We start from the raw sequence: 19,246 nt of genomic DNA, 5'->3' as shown, positions 1-19,246 counted from the left end.
CAGGGGCAGGTGTGGCCTGTGACATGGTGGGCAAATCTAATTCAGGGCTCAGGATTACAGAGCATACCACCTCGTCTACAAAGTACATCTTCCAACTTTCCTCCGATCTGCCTTAGTCTCTTATTTCCAAATTCAAAGCCCAACGCATTGCACGTTTGGGATCTCTGAGCCTCCCCCAGATCTTCATATATGCTGTCCCTGGGGAATTCAAGGTGAACACAAGTTGCCTGTATGTAGCCTCTTCCCAAGAAAGGGAAGAGCAGCCTCTGACTGCCTACTCTCACATGCCAGCTGGATGAGGGAGTGGGTAGTTATACTCCTGGGTATTCCTTTATAAGAAGGAAACCTCATAAGTAGAAAATATGACCCTTCCCATAAGCAAATACATCGTTTAAAAATTAGTAAGCCTAATAACAAAACCAAAGATGGTGACAAACGAGTTTCCCCTAATCTCAAACATAATAAGTGAAATAAGCCAGACACAGTGCTCTAGTTAACTGTATTGTATCCACATCAGTATCCTGGTTTTCACAACGTCTTATAGTTATGGAAGATGTCCCCATTGGGAGAAGTAGGGTGGCCTTTACTATTTTTGCAACATCTTGTGAATCTACACTTAGTTCAAAATAAAAGTTTTAAAAAAAGCCACACACACAAAACTACACACTGTATATTCCATTTATGTTACATTCTAGAACAGGCAGAGCTTATCTATGGTGAAAAGGGTCAGAAAAATGGTTCTCTTTGGGAAGAGGTGGGAGGAAATTTCTGAGGTGATAGAAATCCTCTGCCTCTTGATAGGGGTGTGAATATGCTTTTTGTCAAAACTCATCAAACATGTAAGACCTGAGCATTTCACTTATTGTAATTATATACCTTAATGAAAACAATAAAAAAGTAAGTGACCTCATCTGCTGCTTTGTACTCAGGCAAAACTTTCCAAAGAGATGTTTAAAAATATTTTTCCTGTTTAATCCTCAAATCTCCAATAAAATTATCTGTAAGAGTTTAAGAAATATAATCATGAGAATATTCACTTGCATTTTATAGATGCACAATTTCCTGCAATAACCAGAGCAAGAGTCCATCAGATGGAAGTTATTGCCTTGTTTCTGATTTCATGGTCTGAAGAGGCAGGCTTCCCATGGGCAGGGTTAAGCCAGAGAAAGAAAGTTAACATACTTTCCTGCCTAAGTATTCATATTAATAATAATTAATTACCTAATAAAAATTTATTAATCTTTACATTTTAGAACTATTGAAAATAACTGAAGCAAAATTTAAAGCCCCCACCACCACCTTGGTACAATCCTTAATTACTAATGTAATTTAAATCAGTTTAATTGAATCCCCAGACTTCAGTCAAGGCCTCTCTTAAATTCCCCAAATCCTTGGAGCAGAGAATAACTGGCACTGAAAACTTGGGGTCCACCATGTACCTGGAATCCTGAACCGCTGATGTAACACCCCCTCTTCCAATTTTAGTTTCTTTTTAGCAGCTTGTTAAAGCCAGAAAAATAAAAAAGACCCAAGATTTGAACTCCAGCTCTAATTCTGTCTTCTCAATTTCTTATGATTAATTTTTTTTCTCATCAGAAGTAATTGCTTTTTGAAGCTTCACACTTTGGTGATTCTGATCTCATTATATTGACTAAATTTCTGCTGAGTGCCATCCACACGCCGTGTCCTGTTCTAGGTGCTTCAATACATCACTTCGGTTAACTTTTCCACTTCTCTTTACACCCGGACAGACGGCCAGTCCTTCGGAGATGAGGGGAGTGGGGCTCACAGAGTGACAGAGCTGAATGGCACATAGCCTGCACCCTCCTCCAGAGTCCAGAGTCTACATGGTGGCATGAAGCCCTGTCCCAACCTGGGGGCACAAAGCCAGAAAGACCACTGGAGCTCTGGAAGACGATGGTACCACGTGGTGGGGATTTGGAATACAGAATACAGGAATGAACTCAGATCAGCCACTGTGGGGAGTCTACTCTAGGGCTTAGAACTTAAAAGACAAAAAATCAACTATATCAAAACATCTTTTAATTTTAAAGTACAGGGATAAATCATGCAAGATTTAGAGAGAGCGAGGACAGACCCCACCCCACCTGCCCATTCAGACTGCTCCAGATGAAGCAGCAGAACCCCTCCTTCCCTGGGTTCTCGCAGGATTTGCCGAAGCTGACCAATCCCTGCTTTTAAAATCTCTGCTCTCTTCTACATCATCCGTTCTTAATTTTCTGGTCACTTCTTTTTTCACTTTCTATTTCACACATCTGGCCATCTTAGGAAATCTGTTGTCAACCTCCTCCAGCCTCTCTCTATACCCTCCCGTTGAGTAATGTCATTGTCTTTCTCGACTTTAACTGTCAACTCCATGTAGATGACCCTACATCCGCTTTTCTGGCTTTACTTCCTCTGCTAAGCATGGGTTCCTATCTCCAGCTGCCTCCTGGACAGTCCCTCCTGGCTATTCTGCTGGCACGTTCAAGTTTCATGTGAAGGCTAATTATATCATTTTCCTCTCTCCTCTCACCACATCGGTTCCCTTAGAGAGTAATGTTCTAATTTCTGATAATAATATTATCATTTTCTAAGCCACCCAGGCTCAAATTTCTCCAGGATTCACTTTCCTTTTCCCCACACTCTAAAGCCAAAGTGGAGGAAAGGAGCAGGGCCTGACATGGGCTGGGAGGACTGATCCCCGATTAGAAAAAGAAAGAACAAGACACTGGAGATGTACTGAGCAAGGAGGTGGAAAGATTAGGATTTGAAGGACCCTCTGTGGAGAAGCTTGCAGGCTCGGAGGCCAGAGAATGGAAACAGGTGTAAGAGGAAGGAAAGAAACCCCATTACCTGGGGATGTGCTAAAGTTCTAACTTCAAAAATGTGAACTCTGAAGCAGGGAAAGAATACGTTTCTTTAAGAATTGAACTCAAAATCAAGTGGATCAGGCCATAAAGAAGAAATACAAAGAAATCAAAAAAAAATAGGAATGTTAGTTTAAGTCAACATGGGTTTTTTTTAATTCTTGTTTTTAATTGAGGTGTAGCCAATTTACAATGTTAGTTTCAGGTGTACGCAAAGAGATTCACTTAATCTGTGTTTAATAGTGACACGGTACACCTGTAAATCATCTCATTGTCAATGTCAGTTACCTTGAAGTTTTCTTCAATTATGGTAAAACAGCTTTGTACACAGCATCCTCAAGACACAAGAGGACAAACGAGATACCAGGGGAACTGGGGTCTGCTTGTGACTGATGCACCCAGAAGACTCTTCTCCCTTCTCCAGAAAGGGAGTGTGATGGAAACCATGAGAGACTTTGTGATGGAGGTGACTCCAGGAATTTTCCTCGGCTCCTGTATTACCCCCTCCCAACTGCTGGGCTTTGCAAGTCAGCAATGAACCCTAACACTTCCTGATAATCCAGCGAGATTAACATCGACAAGCTCCTATTTCGTCCATGTCACCTTCTTAGGGGACGTAATTTACTGCTTGAATCTAGGGAGCCTTGCTTTTAGCTGGCCTGTATTTCTCTTTTTCCAAGTTTCAGAGAGCTCTCCTGAAATTCTAGCATTCTGGAATTTAGTGATCATGCACAGACTAACCTTCTTTATGCTTATGATTTTACAGACAAATTCCCATCCCTAGTTTTGCCAGACCAGGAGTATTAACACTTCCACTTGGTGGAAAGTGGTGGTGACCCCTCAGTTCCTCTGAGCATCAGCAATCATCCACTCAACCTTCTCAAAATGCTATTCAGCATGTGGCAGGCAGAACTGAATGCAGTGCTGAATGTGTGGAAGCACCAGGGTTTTGTAGAAGAACAAGACACCAGAAAACTGTTATCTGGACATGGGTATCACCAAAAGTCAGCCTCTGTGGGCAGCTATCTTGCCCTCCACTGCCTTATTTACCGCCCAGAACACACCTGGCATGGAGCAGCCATTCCACAAGCATTTGTGAAATCAGTGTCTCTTGATGTGATAAACATATATGTATGTGTATGCTAGATACATACGTAAGAAACAAAGCAGAGAAAACCTTAAAAAATCTTAACACTTCAGCATTTTTCTTCCTCTGAGCAACACTGGCCCATATGCTGTGGAGATTTCTTTCACATCCATTTCTTATCTCCATTATAATCCATCTAAAATCTAATAACTGCAGCAACGCCTCTTAAACTGGGGCTGCTGTATGTGAGATCTGAACCCTCCAATCTGTCTGTACCACTGACACACTCTCCTCCCGTCACATTTCAGCATTTTGGTCTTTATCAGTTTGATATCTCATGCACATTTATCTTTCTGCCACTCTGATCTCATCGCCTTCCTCCAACTGCCCTGTGTTACTCCAAGTTCACGCTCCGGCAGCCTGGTATTCCAGCCCGTGCCTGTAGCCTCTGAATTCCACTCCTCCCAACAAAACCCTCTGCTCTGCATAGATCTACCTCTTCAGCAGCCCCCAAACACACCTTATCCCTTCCCCTTGTTCCCAGTTTCCCAAATCCTACAAAATCTTCAGTGTCCAGGTTCAAATGTTTTTCACTCATTCAGTTGCCTCCTGCAGGGCTGCTCTAGGGAATAGGATGACTCCAGCGCTGTGCTGGATGGTAGAATATTCAACATTTTATAATAGGTGGTAAAGCCACTGAGATTCTTCAGTTGAAAGTCACAAAGGAGAAAAAGTTCTGCCTTTTTCTTTTGCCTTGCCATGTTCTCTCTGGCTTCCAGACAGTATTCTGTTAGTACAGCCACAAATAATTTACTTTTTCAACTGAACAAAGTTGCTTTAAAAAAAAATGCCTCATGGGCTAGAGTTACCAGGTCCTGAAAGCTGGTGTGATGGAACAATTCTTCCCATGGCCAGATCTGTTTGGTTGAATGTGCATAAGAACGAGCTAGAGAAAAGCCAGTTAGTGTGATACACACACAAGAGTGGAAATTTGCACCTGTAATTCTAGTGAAGCCACATTGCTCACATGATACAAAACACTTTTTAAACTTCTGAGAGTTATTTTTTTTCCCCATGGGGGCAGGTAATTAGGTTTATTTATTTTTAGAGGAGGTACTGAGGATTGAACCTGGTACCTCATGTATGCTAAGCATGAGCTCTACCATTTGAGCTATACCCTCCCCACCCCAAAATACTTTTTCTTTGTTTCAATTCAACACAAGGGAATGTCCAGTTCACGGGATTCTGCAAATTTAAACACACATACATAGTGACAGTGTCCAGTTGACACAGATGGCACTTGGTGACAAGGCAGGAGCATGTTCTCAGGTGGCAGCAATAATGGGCCCCGCTTTCTCCTGCTGGGCAGGGATGCGGGGGCCCAACCCACGCCACACCCTAGGCAGGTTCACAGGAAGGTTCTGGAGACAATGACAGTGCCAGGGGAACGGTGGTGGGCAGTGAGGAGGGAGTTACTACAGCGCCCTGCACGACCACACCCTAGAGGGACACACGGATGCTGGGACAGGAAAGGGGCTTCTGACTTAGTGAGTCCACTCAAGGAGGCTGAAGGGAGGGAAAAGGGGAAGGAGAAGAACACAGAGAGAAGCATGCTGTTCTTACAGGCATACCAGAGGTCCTAGCTCTGGATGTGATATATTTTTGGTCACAATAATACTCAATTCTCCTTTATACCAACTGATTTTATCTATATACTATATTTTTACTATATATAAATAATATAAATAAATAATAATATAATATATCATTATTATATGTTATATTATATATTACATATAATATATAAACATAATAGAAAATAAATATATAAAGAAATACATTTTTACATTTAATTTTTATACAAATTTATGAGCTACATATAAATATATAAATGTATATGCATATAACAGTCAGCCCTCCTATCTGTAGGTTCTGCACCCACGGATGGTGAACTGTTATCCACCTGAGGTTGGGTGAATCCATGGATGTGGAACCTGCAGCTACGGAGGACTGAGTATAGGGCCTGAGCCTCTGTGGATTTGGTATCTGTGATGGGTCCAGGATCCAATCCCCTGTGGATACTGAGGGACAACTGTATATACATATGAAAGAGCTAATGAGATTTTTTGAACCAGACAAGAATTCTAGAAGCTTTTGCATAAAAATTAAAAGCAGAGTGAGTATCTCAATAGAAGAATGGTTGAGCATTTGAGGTATATTTTTATCATGAATATTATACTGCCAATAAAAAGAATAAAATAAGTCTATAAAGTTTTTACTATGTATTGCTAAATGAGAAAAGAGAAGTATAGAATATCTTATTTTTGAAAACCTATGAGTATATTAAAAGGTGCTGAGCACATCCATGTAGGCAATGTTGGCAAACTGTGTGAGCAAGGAGGAGAAACAACTGAGAGAAGGTAATGAAAAACAAGTGAAAACAACCATTAAAAATAAGAAGTTCAAGATAAAAAGCAAGAATTATATAAAATTATACATATGTAAGTATATATTATACATACACATGTAAAATGCATGGAAGAATGGTTACTCAAACATTGGAGGTGCATTATCTCAGGGTGAAAATAGTTCAGGTAATTTTTAAACTCTTCATGCTTTTTGTTTTTTTACATTTTAACAAGAAATATAATAATTATATAACCTAAACAACTATTTTCATTGAGGGAGGAAGTTCAATAACTCAATAAAACCATCAGCATAAAAATAATGTTTCTAGGGGGAGGGTATAGCTCAGTGGTAGAGTGTATGCTTAGCATGCACGAGGTCCTGGGTTCAATAAATAAATAAATAAAACTAATTACCACCCTCCCCCCAAAAAAACCCCAAACAAAAAAATAAAATTAAAAAACATGTTTCTTAAGTGCCAAAAGTGCACACCAAGTAGAATTTTGAATCATTCATGACCAAGAGAGGTTTTCACAGTCTTTTTCAAAATGGAGACAGACCATAAAGTCCAAAATTAATAATCATCATAAACATCTTCAAGGCAGGGCCTAGATCTAATTTTTAACACATTTTCCCCAAGGCTTTGAGCACTCAGAGTGCTCAATCAACCCTCATTAATTGACAAACACATTTCAAATCTCATGAATTATTATATCAAAGATATATTATCTGATATACAAATGCTATTAGAGTAAAATCTCATCTAAAGAATATGAGAACTGAAATAGCTCCAATGAAAATAATTTGACAATGAAATTTAATCTGCCGCAAAAGAAGTAATACAACTCTAACACAGAACACATTTTTCCTTCCTGCCTCGGTCATACTAAACGTGCCTGTTTTTGCCACTTTCATTCCTGCAGCCTCTAGCCTGCATGCTGTCCACATACACCCTCAGCGACTGTCCACTCAGTGTCATTAACTTGTTTTTTTTGTTTTTTTTTTTTACTGTAGATACAAGGTTCATAACATGAGCCACCAATCATCACAAACAATCTCCAGGCCAGGTCTGTCTTCAAAACTCTAGAGTTAAATTAGGCCTGTTAAAATTCTGATTATAACATGCAATTGTTTTGCAGAGGTGCTACTTTTTCATTCTTCCAGGCCTGCTTTCTCTGCAGGGTAGCAGAAATGGGTGTCCACAAGCTGGAGACCTGCTCCATGAAAAGCCACGGAATAGCTTTTCCAGGGGAAATGGGCACATACAGAGCAGAGGCAAGGCCAGGGCTGCTGCCCTGATCCCCAGGGCCGGGCACCTCCACTCGGCTGTAGGTAACAGCTCACCTATTACCCGTTACACCCAACTGGCAGGTAAGTAATATTAGATAACATAACTAATTTTACCATCTAACCCTTTCGAGTAAAATACTTACTTGGACTAACAAGTGGCCTGAATTAGGCAAACATGTACCAGATTTCTCAGTGATCTCATTTATTTGCTTTATCAAATTCAGCAATATTTCCACAGCACCTTTGCCAATCATTTCATTAAGAAATCCTGGATTTCCAGAAATGAATTTGATCGCCCCCATACAGTATAAAAAAGCTTCCGTGTTAGCTTGCAGACCTTCACTTCTCAGGACCTCCAATAATGATTCTGCCAAAAAGATGAATTATTACAATGAATGAGAGGAGAGAATAGCTGGAGAGAGAGAGAGAGATTAAAGCAGTTGTATGTCAACATCAAATGCAATTTGTAAAATGTTAGCCAGAAATTACATTTAAATGCTTGTAAAGAGCTACTTATATGGTATAAAGACAAAAGTTACTTTTAGCCAAGACAGATCTCTGTAACAGTAATGACAGAAAAAGGGATTATTAATATGTAATAAGAAAGTGTTCTTTAATTGAATGCCATTCCTTGATTCTGACTAATATTTACCACTCTTTATTTTTGGTTTCAAACAGAAGAGTTAATAATTAAAGCAATTTAAGAGTTGAATTTCAACAAACTTTTAAGAATATACTGGTTGCTATATGAATGGGAAGTTAATCAAGACAGGAACTTTAAAAAAAATTTCAACCATAGAAAGGGATGCTTCGAATATAACCACCACCCTTTCCCAAGACAACTGAAGAACATCCATCCAAACAACACATAAGTATGAGGTTTTAGAGGTAATCGAGGCAACTCTGATAAGGTTAATCATGTCTATCTCACATTTGATTTTATTAATGTTGATGTGATTGTCAGAGTCTTTGTTTTTAGTCTATAATTCTCAATGAGCTGATTCAGTATCAGACATTTCTTTCAGTACTAGCTTTGTCCCTGGCTGCTGGGGTGAGGAAGAAAGGAGGAAAGGAGAGAAGGAAAGAAGGAAGGAAGGAAGGAAAGAAGGAAGAAGGAAAGAAGGAAGGAAGGAAAGAGAGAAAGAAAGAAAGAAAGAGAGGAAGGGAGGAAAGGAGGAAAGGAGGAAAGAAAGGTCACTTATCCTATGCTGTAAAAAGAGGAATTATTTTCCATGTTGCTGCCTTCCTTTAGATCAACAATACTAATTCATAAAAGATTTCTGTTTAGGTAACTATTTAAGCATTTTAATTATTTAAGGGTATATAAAAGATTACACATTATTAGCTTGGTAGTTAGAATGTAATACAGTTTCTCTACCTACATATTTGAAACACATTTGGCACAGTTTGATGTCAAATTTCTACAACAGTTACAGATGTCTCCCAAGTTTTAACCATTCCTACTGTATCAAATGATCAAAAATTTCAATTATGTCAAACACTATTAAATGTATTGTTTTCTAAAGTAAATCCAAGACCAGGAAATATAGTTTTAAATAAGGAGCACTTTGTAGAGTTACATAGTGTTACTATACGCATTTAAAAACAAAAGAGCAGACTATCCTCCTAGGCTCCAAAGAATATGCTAAATGAAATGTCGAAAACATATAGAAGGATAAAAAACAGTCATCACTTAACTTCTGCATATTATGAGAAAATAAAATATTCCAGCTATCATTATTTATAACTTTGCTCTCCAAACTTTTCATTCATACGCAAGAGTGGCATTTGTTCAATGGTAGTGCTATTCATAATACTCACCCAGAATGCTGTCATTTTGAATCAGAGAATCATTTTTCTCACTCCTGCTAATTTTAAATATAAGCTTGCAGACATTAAGCAGATTTTTTCCGCTCACTTTAAGCTGCAGAGAAAGAAAACACCTTGCTATTGCAGAAGGAAATAAAGACATGCCATAATTGTTTTGACATGCCATAATATTTTAACACAAACATCTAATTTAAAAAGTGCAGTGAGAGTATCTTTAAATCAGAAATAAAGTTCTAAAGAAATCAGCTTTCAAAAGTTTTGGCCAACTGGTCGCCAACTATGGTATCTAATTAATTCATTTATAGTAAATACAATATAAATGATATTTCGAGTAAGCACATTTCAATGATAAGCCATCTATTTCTTACTACATAGTCTCATGCTTACATGTGAAATTGTTACGTATTTTTAAAAGAGGTATTTTGTGAGGGAAAAAAGGGGAGATGATGTTGATAAATTTAATTAAATGGAGTAATTGCTTTAAAACACAAAAGTAAAGGAAGATGGATACTAAAATTTCAAGTTAATCTAATTTAGAAAAGAATACCTCGTGGAGGTGAAGGGAAGATAGTAACGGGGGAAAGTACAATTCTTTTTATCATCTGCATAAAAGAAAATTTGAAAGTAACACTCTGATTATATAATATGTATGTATTTATTATTTAATCCTATTTCTGGAATGCTTTGAGATAATCGTAAGTAACATTCAAAGGTTAAAATTACTTTCTAAATCACAGAAAAATAGTCAAGTAAATTAAGCAATAAGGAAGTATTAAAAACATTTTTTTTTCCAGAAGAAAGAACCTATTATTATTTGCAGCAAGTGAGGAGAGCAGGGGGGATCTTTCCCAAAGCATTGTCTCCAAGTATATTCTTTAAAAAAACACACACAGTATGGGAGGACTGAGTCAAATGGTCTAAATTAGCTGCATATTTATCTAAGGTAGTAAAAGTTTAAAATAAAAATCCTTAATGTCCAATATTTGGGAATAGTTTAAGAAATTGTGGAACATTGATAGTATTCATATTAAGCCATCACAAAAGTATAACAGTGAACAGTATGCATAAAAAACCATTTATAACCTGCTGTAAGATGGAAATATTACATACCCTCATTGCAAAAGTATAAAATACATTTGTAGGAATGAGGTCGTCTGAACAGATAAATGTATCTGTGTGAAAGGGATGGCAAATGGGTCATTATTTTATCATTAAAAAGAATCCTTAAAATTATATTCAGTATTGTTTATTAATAAGTTTTCAGCTAGTTTAAAAAGATGATAATGGAATTTGTCAGATGTATATTTTCTCTCTCTTTTTGGTGGGATGTGGAGCGGGGGAGAAGGTAGTTAGGTTTCTTTGTTTATTTCAATGGAGGGACTGGGAATTGAACCCAGGACCTTGTGCATGCTAAGTGTGCACTCTACCACTGAGCTACACCCTCCCTCTACTAGACATAGTTTTTTAAAAGATTCATTCTTTATTTGACCTACAAATATTGTTGAGTTCATATTGTGCACCAGGCACTGTGCTGTTCGCTGCCTAGGAGTTACCAAGGCGACCAAGGTCAGCCCCAAGCTGGAGGGAGACAGGTAGGGGAGTATTATCCATGGAGCAGCTTCCGTCTGCCCCTTTGCTCTGGCCCTTTCCATGTCATCTCAGAATAAACCCTGCAAATTAGGTGTAATCATTCCCATTTTGCAACTGAGGAGTCTGTTCCTCAGACAGATGACATCACCTCACCTTGGCATCACCTGGGTGTGTACTAGATACGCAGAATTGCAGAAAAGGATGGGTATAGCTCAGTGATAACCTGCATGCTTAGTACGCACAGCATGCATGAGGTCCTTGGTTCAATCCCTAATACCTCCATTAGGAAAAAAATAAGAAATGTTTAAAAAAAAAAAAAAGAAAAAGAAGAATCTCAGGCCCCATCAGCCCTACTGAACAAGAATCTGTATTTTAACAACTTTCCCAGGGGATCATGTGCACATTCAAGTCTAAAAAGTTCTGTTCTGGAAGTTTCAGAAACTGTCACACAAAGCAAGATGGAAATTTCTCCTGGTCTCAGGATGAAAAAAGGAAATGGAAACCTAAAAAAATGTTTTTAATGATTAGTTATTTAAAAAATGTTTAAAAACACAGAAAACAAGCTGACTAGAAAGAAAAATAAATTCTGTATCGATGGAAATACATACTGTCCTTCATATTTAGGAATATATTTTAATCCATTGGCAATCTTCTACTGCACTGTGAGCCTTTGAGGTCAAAACCATGATTCATTACTCTTTTTATGTGTGGAATGTAGCATGTGCTATGTACTTAATGAAACTAGTTGAATAAATGAATGAACACAACTAACCTCACCCCCTCACGCAAGTCTTATGTTGTTAGTGAAAAGTAGCAAAGGAAAAAAACAAAAAACAAAAAACAAAAAACCTTGTGTTAGTTTTCATAAAAAACAAAACAAAACAGAACAAAACCCACCATTTCCAGGCCTGCTATGAGGTCAGTTTACATTCCAAGCAAATTTCTATACCTTGTCTTTTGACAACTGCAAAACTTATGACTTTAAGACATAAAAAGAAAATAAAACATTGAATTATATGCAAGGAATGTAGGCTCCCCTACATAAAACAGCACTTCCCCCAACACGGGCGTTCCCTTTACTTTGCTTTATTTTCTTCCCACAGCGCTCAGCAGTCCCTCTGGTGTTTTAAGTGTTTACTCTCCGTCTCTCCCGTTACACTGCCCGCCCCCAGGGCAGGGGTGATCTTATTCACTTGTATTCCCAGTGTCAAGAGTCCCTGGCACCAAGTAGGTTCTTATAGTGGGGTGGTTTACTTCTACATTAAACATACTAGTTTATTCTATTTAAAGAAAATTTGGAAAAATTAAACAAAAGAGAAGTTTAAAAATCACTCATAACACTGCTACTATATATAATCACTGTTGACATACTGGTATTTTTTTTTTCTGTTTTTCCCCCTTTATAGGATGCTAGATTTTCTTCCCCTCTTGAACCTAGATGCATTCACACTGTATATCTTTTGTACTCTAAAAAAATCTTAATATAGGCAAATATATTTTTGTAAGTTTTTTTGATACAGAGGTTAAAATGAAAGTAGCTGTCTGGCAAACCACCACTTAACAGAAGAGTGCAAGAAATCAGAACAATTAACATTACACTCACTGGATTTTTAAACTATAAATAATTTTAAAGTCTGAATTATTAAATATTAAACCAGTAGATAAATAAATATTAAATTTTTTTACTTCCATATATCTTTAGTTTTCTGTCAAATTTTTGTTTTCTTCAAAAGCTTTTTATGGTGTTGCTCTTTTTAAAATTTACATAGAACCCCATCACCAAGGTCTAAGGGAAACAGTGTCTTGTGGAGAATTACAGGAGCTTCAGGTGGCAGATGGGAAGTTGGACTTGATGGCCTTGAAGGTCATTCCTAAACTCATGGTCCTACAGTTATTCAGAAGGGGAAGCCTGCCCATCTCTGCACTCGGATTGTAGCCTAGCAGAGTCTTGTCCCTGATTCAGCAAGGCGGTCAGTGTCATGGAAAGGGCTTTATCTAAACACAGATTTTGTTCAGAATGTGTTCACTGCCTGGCTGATCACTCAGCCCTTTGCCCTAAAACAGTTAAATTGTGCCATGTATATAACTAACTTAAATGGTACCTTTAATAACCAAGATATTATTTTTTCTGCAAAGCATTAATGAATCCATGGCATCTTCCTTCTTTCTTTCTCTTTCTCTCTTTCGTTTATTTATTTTTTGGGCTTGGTATGTAGCAAAATGTCTAGGATCCAGATGACAAACAAAGGCATTCCTGGGGCAGCTGGCCACTTGCGTCTTGTCCAGGGCAGCAACACCAGTAGGGTCCTCCAGTCTCCACGGGGCTCTCCCTGGCCAGGAGGCGCCCCAAATCCAGGGCCAGAGAAGGAACTGGGCAAGCATGTAGTTATCTTTCCATCTCTACTCAGAACTTCTGACTTTAAATACTCCCTGTGATTTATGCTCTTTCTGTTTCATTAAAGTTGACTCATCAATTGTCATCAATGAGAGGGGATTAAAATACTACTGAAATTGCTATTTCAAAGAAATGTTGCTTTCTGCATCACATATCATATCACAATTTTTACAAAGAGGGTGAAGAGTTTAGGATGGCAGCTAAATAAGATTGTACTTCTCCAGCAAATCGCACAGAATATGTAGACAGAATATTCCGCTTTAGGAAAGACTTCAAAATAAGGAACAGTGGGAATTCTTCCTGAACTATTAGTAAGGATGCCAACGCTTACCTTCACTGTGTACTTCACGATTTTAAATTGTATGAATTATGGGTGTTAACATAATAGCTTTTACTTTTATGAAACTTGGTAAACAAAGCTTCATTCATTTTAACGGTTCTCTTAGAACGTTCTCTAATAATTGTGTCTTATCTTCTGGTTCCAACTGTTAATGGCTGTGACAACAAAGGGCTGTACTCAAACAATGATCATTTTGTTTGAGACAGAGCTTCTAGAGACTTTTATTTGGTGGCTGGCCTTTTCTTCTAACACTTCACAGGAGCCTTCTATGACCACCTTCCCATGACACTGGGCAGCTGTTTTTCTGTTTCTTGCGGGCTCATAAAGCACCTGGCCACTATGTCCACAGCCTGAGTTATCTAAAGTTATTTATTAAATCATATGACAGAATCAAACACCCAGCAGAAGCCACAGGCCAGAAACCACAGTCTGCACTCTCTGATACTGATCTCTAGTCAAGTTACTTCAGCAACTGTTTTGAGTGCATTTATCTACGGTCATTTTTTTTTAAACCTAGCCACAGCCCATATGTAAGACTTTGAACATTCTCTCTGTCCTCAGCCTTAGTTCCTTAGATAGTACTTTCTGATCAAATTCTGGGATGTCAGTTTACCGCCTGAATTTTTTTTTCAAGGTTCTAAATGAACATACTGCATTTCTATTCTTTGTTGTAATATTTACAAATAAAGCATTAAACAGAACTTTTATGTGCTACAGTCTACAAGACCAGAGGATAGAAAAACTTACTGCTAGGATAATTTTTGCAAGTTTAAGGCTGAGCAAGTCTGAACCAACATCAACTAGTTTATACAGGGTCTTCAGGAGAATAGTTCTTCTCTTAAATCTGTTTCCAAGCATGTTTCCTTCCTCTAACGTGTGATGAAGTTGTGTGCAAGCAGCACACAGCATCTCAATGTTTTCTTCTGTCAGGGCAAAAAGAGTAAAGCAGAACTTACTCGTTAAGGTCAAGTTTTCAAGCATGTCAAACACAGACAGTGTAAGTAAAACCCCAGAATCATTTCCCCGGACCGCTTCAAATTCCTGAACCCTTGTCCCTCCTCCCCCCCTTTCTTATCATTTCCATCTACCATTTTCATTTCCTTTTTTTTTTTTTCATTTTGTTGCTCCATCTACCATTTACTAATCAGTTAGCTTATCTAGAACACAGTCTTTTGAAGAGCGTATTCAAGGGTGGAACTGCATTAGCTCAGCTGGTCTCCTTTATTCCAAACACCCTCCACCTCCACAGAGGCTCTGTTCAATGTCATGGAAGCATTCCCTTGTGTCTCCACCTTCAATCCTCGGCTGCACAGCTCCACTGGCCCAGAATGTTCTCCTTAACCTCATCCCTACTGATTTTGGTCCTTCAAGGCTCTGTGTATGTTCTGGCTCCTCCAGGAAAGATGTAACATGCCACAGTCAACGAACATTACCTTGCATGGTTATTTGTCACAAATACATGCATGTTGGGTTCTATGTCCAGTGCCCTCAAACAGACGCCATGCTAAGTGAGTCTTACGTGTCTTTGTACAGTGCGTGGTACACTGAGAGGACTGTACTGACAGCCTGTAACAAAATCAGTATGTATTCATTTTCTAATTTATCTATTGATGAAAACAATGATCAATATTTCCCTATGAGAATAATGCTCTTTATCTGAGAAAAGAGGGCCCAGGTGGAACAAAAATCTCAAAATGTCACCACATCCACCATTATTTGGAGGTAGGGGTAAGCAAAGAAGAGAATGAAAAAGAGACTTTAGTTAGGAAACGGGGCAGACTCAGAACATTCATTTTAGAATCAGAATTCTGAGGAAAGGAGTTTTTGAGAGTGGTAGCCACCCTCAGAGGCATGCAAGGGAGAAAAGGAGCACACAGACTAGACCACAAAAGGAAACCTAATAATCCAAGGTGTAGGGCATTCGGTTGAAAAATATTATCTCTGAGAGACTCCATCACACAATTTAAAAGTAGGAAACCAATCTTAAATAAATACCATAATGTGCTCTTGAAAGCCCGCATACAGGAAGTGTGCGCCTGCAGAAGGAAATGACTCAGGCCATTTTTAGCTCTTTTCAACAATAACATCTAAGAAAAAATTTTAAACCTCAATAGTCAAGTAACCTTCAGTGCCTTTCAGTTATGCACTTAAATAAATGAATTGATGGGAAATGACTTAGACTAACTTTAAATAAAGGGGAAAACCTGAGCTCTATTGTAAGAAATACTTTTGTTTCGTTGTTTTATTCTTCTGTTACTGGCAGTTTCTTCGCAAACCCCAAGTCCAGGCTGTGGGCTTCTCTGCAGCGGCGGGTGGGCTTCAAGGTATTCTTCTAACACTTCCTGCCACAGACGCTTCAGCCTGGTGGGTTCTACTCAAGAGTAGCTGTTTTTAGCTTAAAAGAAATTAAAAAGGAAGGCTCACAGGTCAAATGGCAAACTATTGATTAATTTAGCTCTTTCTACCAGTTGGTTTGTTACAAATGCCACGTAGCCTCAAAAGACAACTTGAATCTAAGAGCTATGGAGACTCTCAAAGGGCTAAAGCTAGTGGGTGAAAGTTTGATGAGTAACAGAAAGCAACGAAGTCTCAAAGTATCTTCTCCCCATCAGATACCTATTACTTACCAAGGGAAAAACAGTAACTTTACAGGGGAAAAACCTGGCAGATACCACCTTCCCCAAGTGATCAAAGTTCATATTACCACTAATGGGCCAAATCAGCATCATGCGCCTCCTGTTATGAGGCACAGAGAAGGACATGGCACCACTTACGCTGTGCACCTGCCCCAGATGCCTAACCTGCATCTAATGGTGGGAAAATACCCGACAAACCCAACTTGTGGGGCAGTCTGCAAAATAACTGGCCCCTTCTCCTCAAATATGTCAAGATCACAAAAAGACATGACAAATAATTGGACCCGGGATTTTCTCTTTCTGTAAAGGAAATTATTAGGGTAACTGGCAAAATCTGAGTAAGGTTTTTTAAGAATTATATGGTAATTTCCAGATATACAACAGAATGCCCACGTTTCTAAAAATATCAGAGTACTTAGGGATATGGGGCATCATGATGGCAACTTGTTCTCAAGTGGTTCAAAAAAGGGAGAAAAAAATAATGTGTGTGTGTTATGGGGTGTATAGTGAAAAAGAGAGCAAGAGGGAGAGGGAGGAAGGGGGATAGAGAAGGATAAAGCAAATGTGGTAAAATGTTAATATTTGGGGAATCTGAGGAAAGAACATGCAAGATTTCTTTGTACTATTCTTGCAACTTTTCTGTAAGTCTGAAATTACGTCAAAATAAAAGTAAAAAAAAAAAAAAAAAGAAGAAAAAAATCTCAAAGAGTCAGCCAACCACATTTCAAATCCCCAACTCCTGATAAGTTTCCTCTGTTGGTGCCTGCGGTGAGAGCCTGCAGAGACCTCTTGAAATCCTTCAGGCTGAAGCCTTTCTCCAAGACAGGCCTTTGTGCTGCCCCCTGTTCTCCCTGTGGTGCTGTTCCTAGTATGTTTTCTTCTTTAACCCTTGCCCAGACTGACTGCTCTTCTCATTAGTTTTTATGCACATCTCCTAAAATAAAGACCCAAAGTTAACTAGGTTCACTAACACAAGGGCAAACATGATTGGCTCTAGAGAGGACAAAGTCATCCTGGTCTTGTTCTCAGGGTTTCGAGCTGCCAGGGACTTTGGTGATGATCTAGCCTCACCCACGCCTCACCTGGCAGGCAAGGACACTACTGCACACACAGGTTAGGTGATTCCCCACGGCCATTTGCTTGGTTAGCAGCACCAGGACCAGAAACCCTGTCCAGGGCTCTCACTCTAACCATGAACACCACCACGCACCATCAGAGAGCCCAGGAGGGGTGAGGTCATTTGAACATTTAAGGAAGTAGGTCTTTTGTACAACTTCCCTGTTTGGTTAGTGGGAAGGACTCACTACCTAGCTTCTCCTAGGGCTTCATCCCTGTGGCTGCCATGCTGGTTCACTCATGTAAGGAATACTTATTCCAGTTGCTAGTGAGGACCTAATGTGTGCTATGGGTCAGACGGGTCAGGCACCGGATCTGACCCTGGGGCCAGGACTACCGCTCCAGGGGAACCTGTTTCAGCTTCAACAATGGAATCCCTGAGGAGCAGCAAAGGGACAGAAGGTGGAGGGACATTCCCCTGACAAGCCTTCCATAGGTCACTCTGGCAGAGACTCATGGATTGTGGGCCTTCATTGCTGGGGTGTTCTGGAGGGCAAGGGCTGGACACATCCCAGGCTACTTCCTGCTCTGAGTGGCATCTCTGATATGTACACTCAAACTTAGAAAAACAGAACATGCAGTCCTCCTTCAGGATCCACAGGGGATTGGTTCCAGGATGCCGGCATATAACAGAATCCACAGATGTATAAAATAGTGTAGGATAGTTGGCCCTGCATATAGTTGGTCTGCAGGTTCTGCACCCATGATTTCAGCCAACCACGGATCAAAATTCCACCTGCAGTTGGTTGAACCTATGGATGTAGAACCTGCAGATATGGAGGGCCGACCGTATACATTTGGATCTAGAAAATCATGGGCACACCTGCCAAGGATGCCAGTCTATGAGACTTAGACAAAGTTTCAAAGGCCTGAAACCTGTCTTGTTCACTGTTTTGCATGAAGTGCCACAGTAGGGAGTTCAGACTGGCATTTCCTTGGGCAGAGGAGGTGGTCATTTTAGCAGTAGGCTCTCTTGCTGCTATATAACTATACTCACTAAAAATCAGGTTTACATATAATATCTAAAACATACATTACTGGGTAAATCAATAGATGACTTCATTTGTTTCTGAATACATTCACATAAATGATAGTCCAAGTGTACTGAAAATATCAGGGCAACGAGGAACATATAAATAATAGATATTTTTGATTTAAAACAAAAAAAAGTTTTTTACTCTTTTCTAATTCACGCAAAATCGGTATGATCCTTGTATTCCAAAACACTTCATTTACTTCTATTTCTGTATCCTTTTCTTGCAAGTCAGCCTTTGAACCTGCAAAGGAAACCCAGAACAGGAGAAAGAACTGTGAAAAAGGAGTTGAAACTGAAGCACTGTCACTAGTCTGTTATTCACCCACAAAAGTAATAAACCCTAGAATTAAATTATGCATTTCCCCCCAAGCCCAACTAATTCTATTTAGAACTACATGTCTTCTAATCAAATCACACCCGAATGAAACTCAAATAAGATAATGTAAAGAAATCAGAACTTTAAACTCTGATTGGAACACTGCATAAAGGCTTTTGCTTTGTAAATGCTGAAATTGTTGTCAGTGAGGCAACCAATTTGTACTGTTTGCATTTGTAACTTAAATGTATTCCTCTGTAATGTAGAATAAATAGAAAACTACAGATGTATAGAAAGAATAAGGACTTTGAAAATGTTTAATGAAAATTTTTCT

At 39.0% G+C, this 19,246-nt stretch overlaps 1 protein-coding gene across 7 annotated transcripts in view; it reads right to left on the bottom strand.

Moving 5' to 3' along the window:
- The window catches only part of ARMC2 (armadillo repeat containing 2), a 95,124-nt gene that overhangs the window by 44,815 nt on the left and 31,063 nt on the right, over window positions 1-19,246 (bottom strand). For all 7 annotated transcript variants that reach the window (XM_072965679.1, XM_031680167.2, XM_072965680.1 and 4 more), the window contains 4 exons: window positions 18,739-18,837; window positions 14,556-14,731; window positions 9,475-9,577; window positions 7,797-8,020 (listed from right to left, as the gene is read on the bottom strand). In XM_072965679.1, coding sequence (XP_072821780.1) covers window positions 7,797-8,020; window positions 9,475-9,577; window positions 14,556-14,731; window positions 18,739-18,837 — 602 coding nt within the window. The remainder of the gene's footprint in view (window positions 1-7,796; window positions 8,021-9,474; window positions 9,578-14,555; window positions 14,732-18,738; window positions 18,838-19,246) is intronic.

Source organism: Vicugna pacos, chromosome 8 (assembly GCF_048564905.1).
Source record: "Vicugna pacos chromosome 8, VicPac4, whole genome shotgun sequence".
Taxonomy (NCBI): domain Eukaryota; kingdom Metazoa; phylum Chordata; class Mammalia; order Artiodactyla; family Camelidae; genus Vicugna; species Vicugna pacos.
The sequence above is the reverse complement of the archived record's forward strand: the minus strand, read 5'-3'. Positions and strand labels throughout refer to the sequence as shown.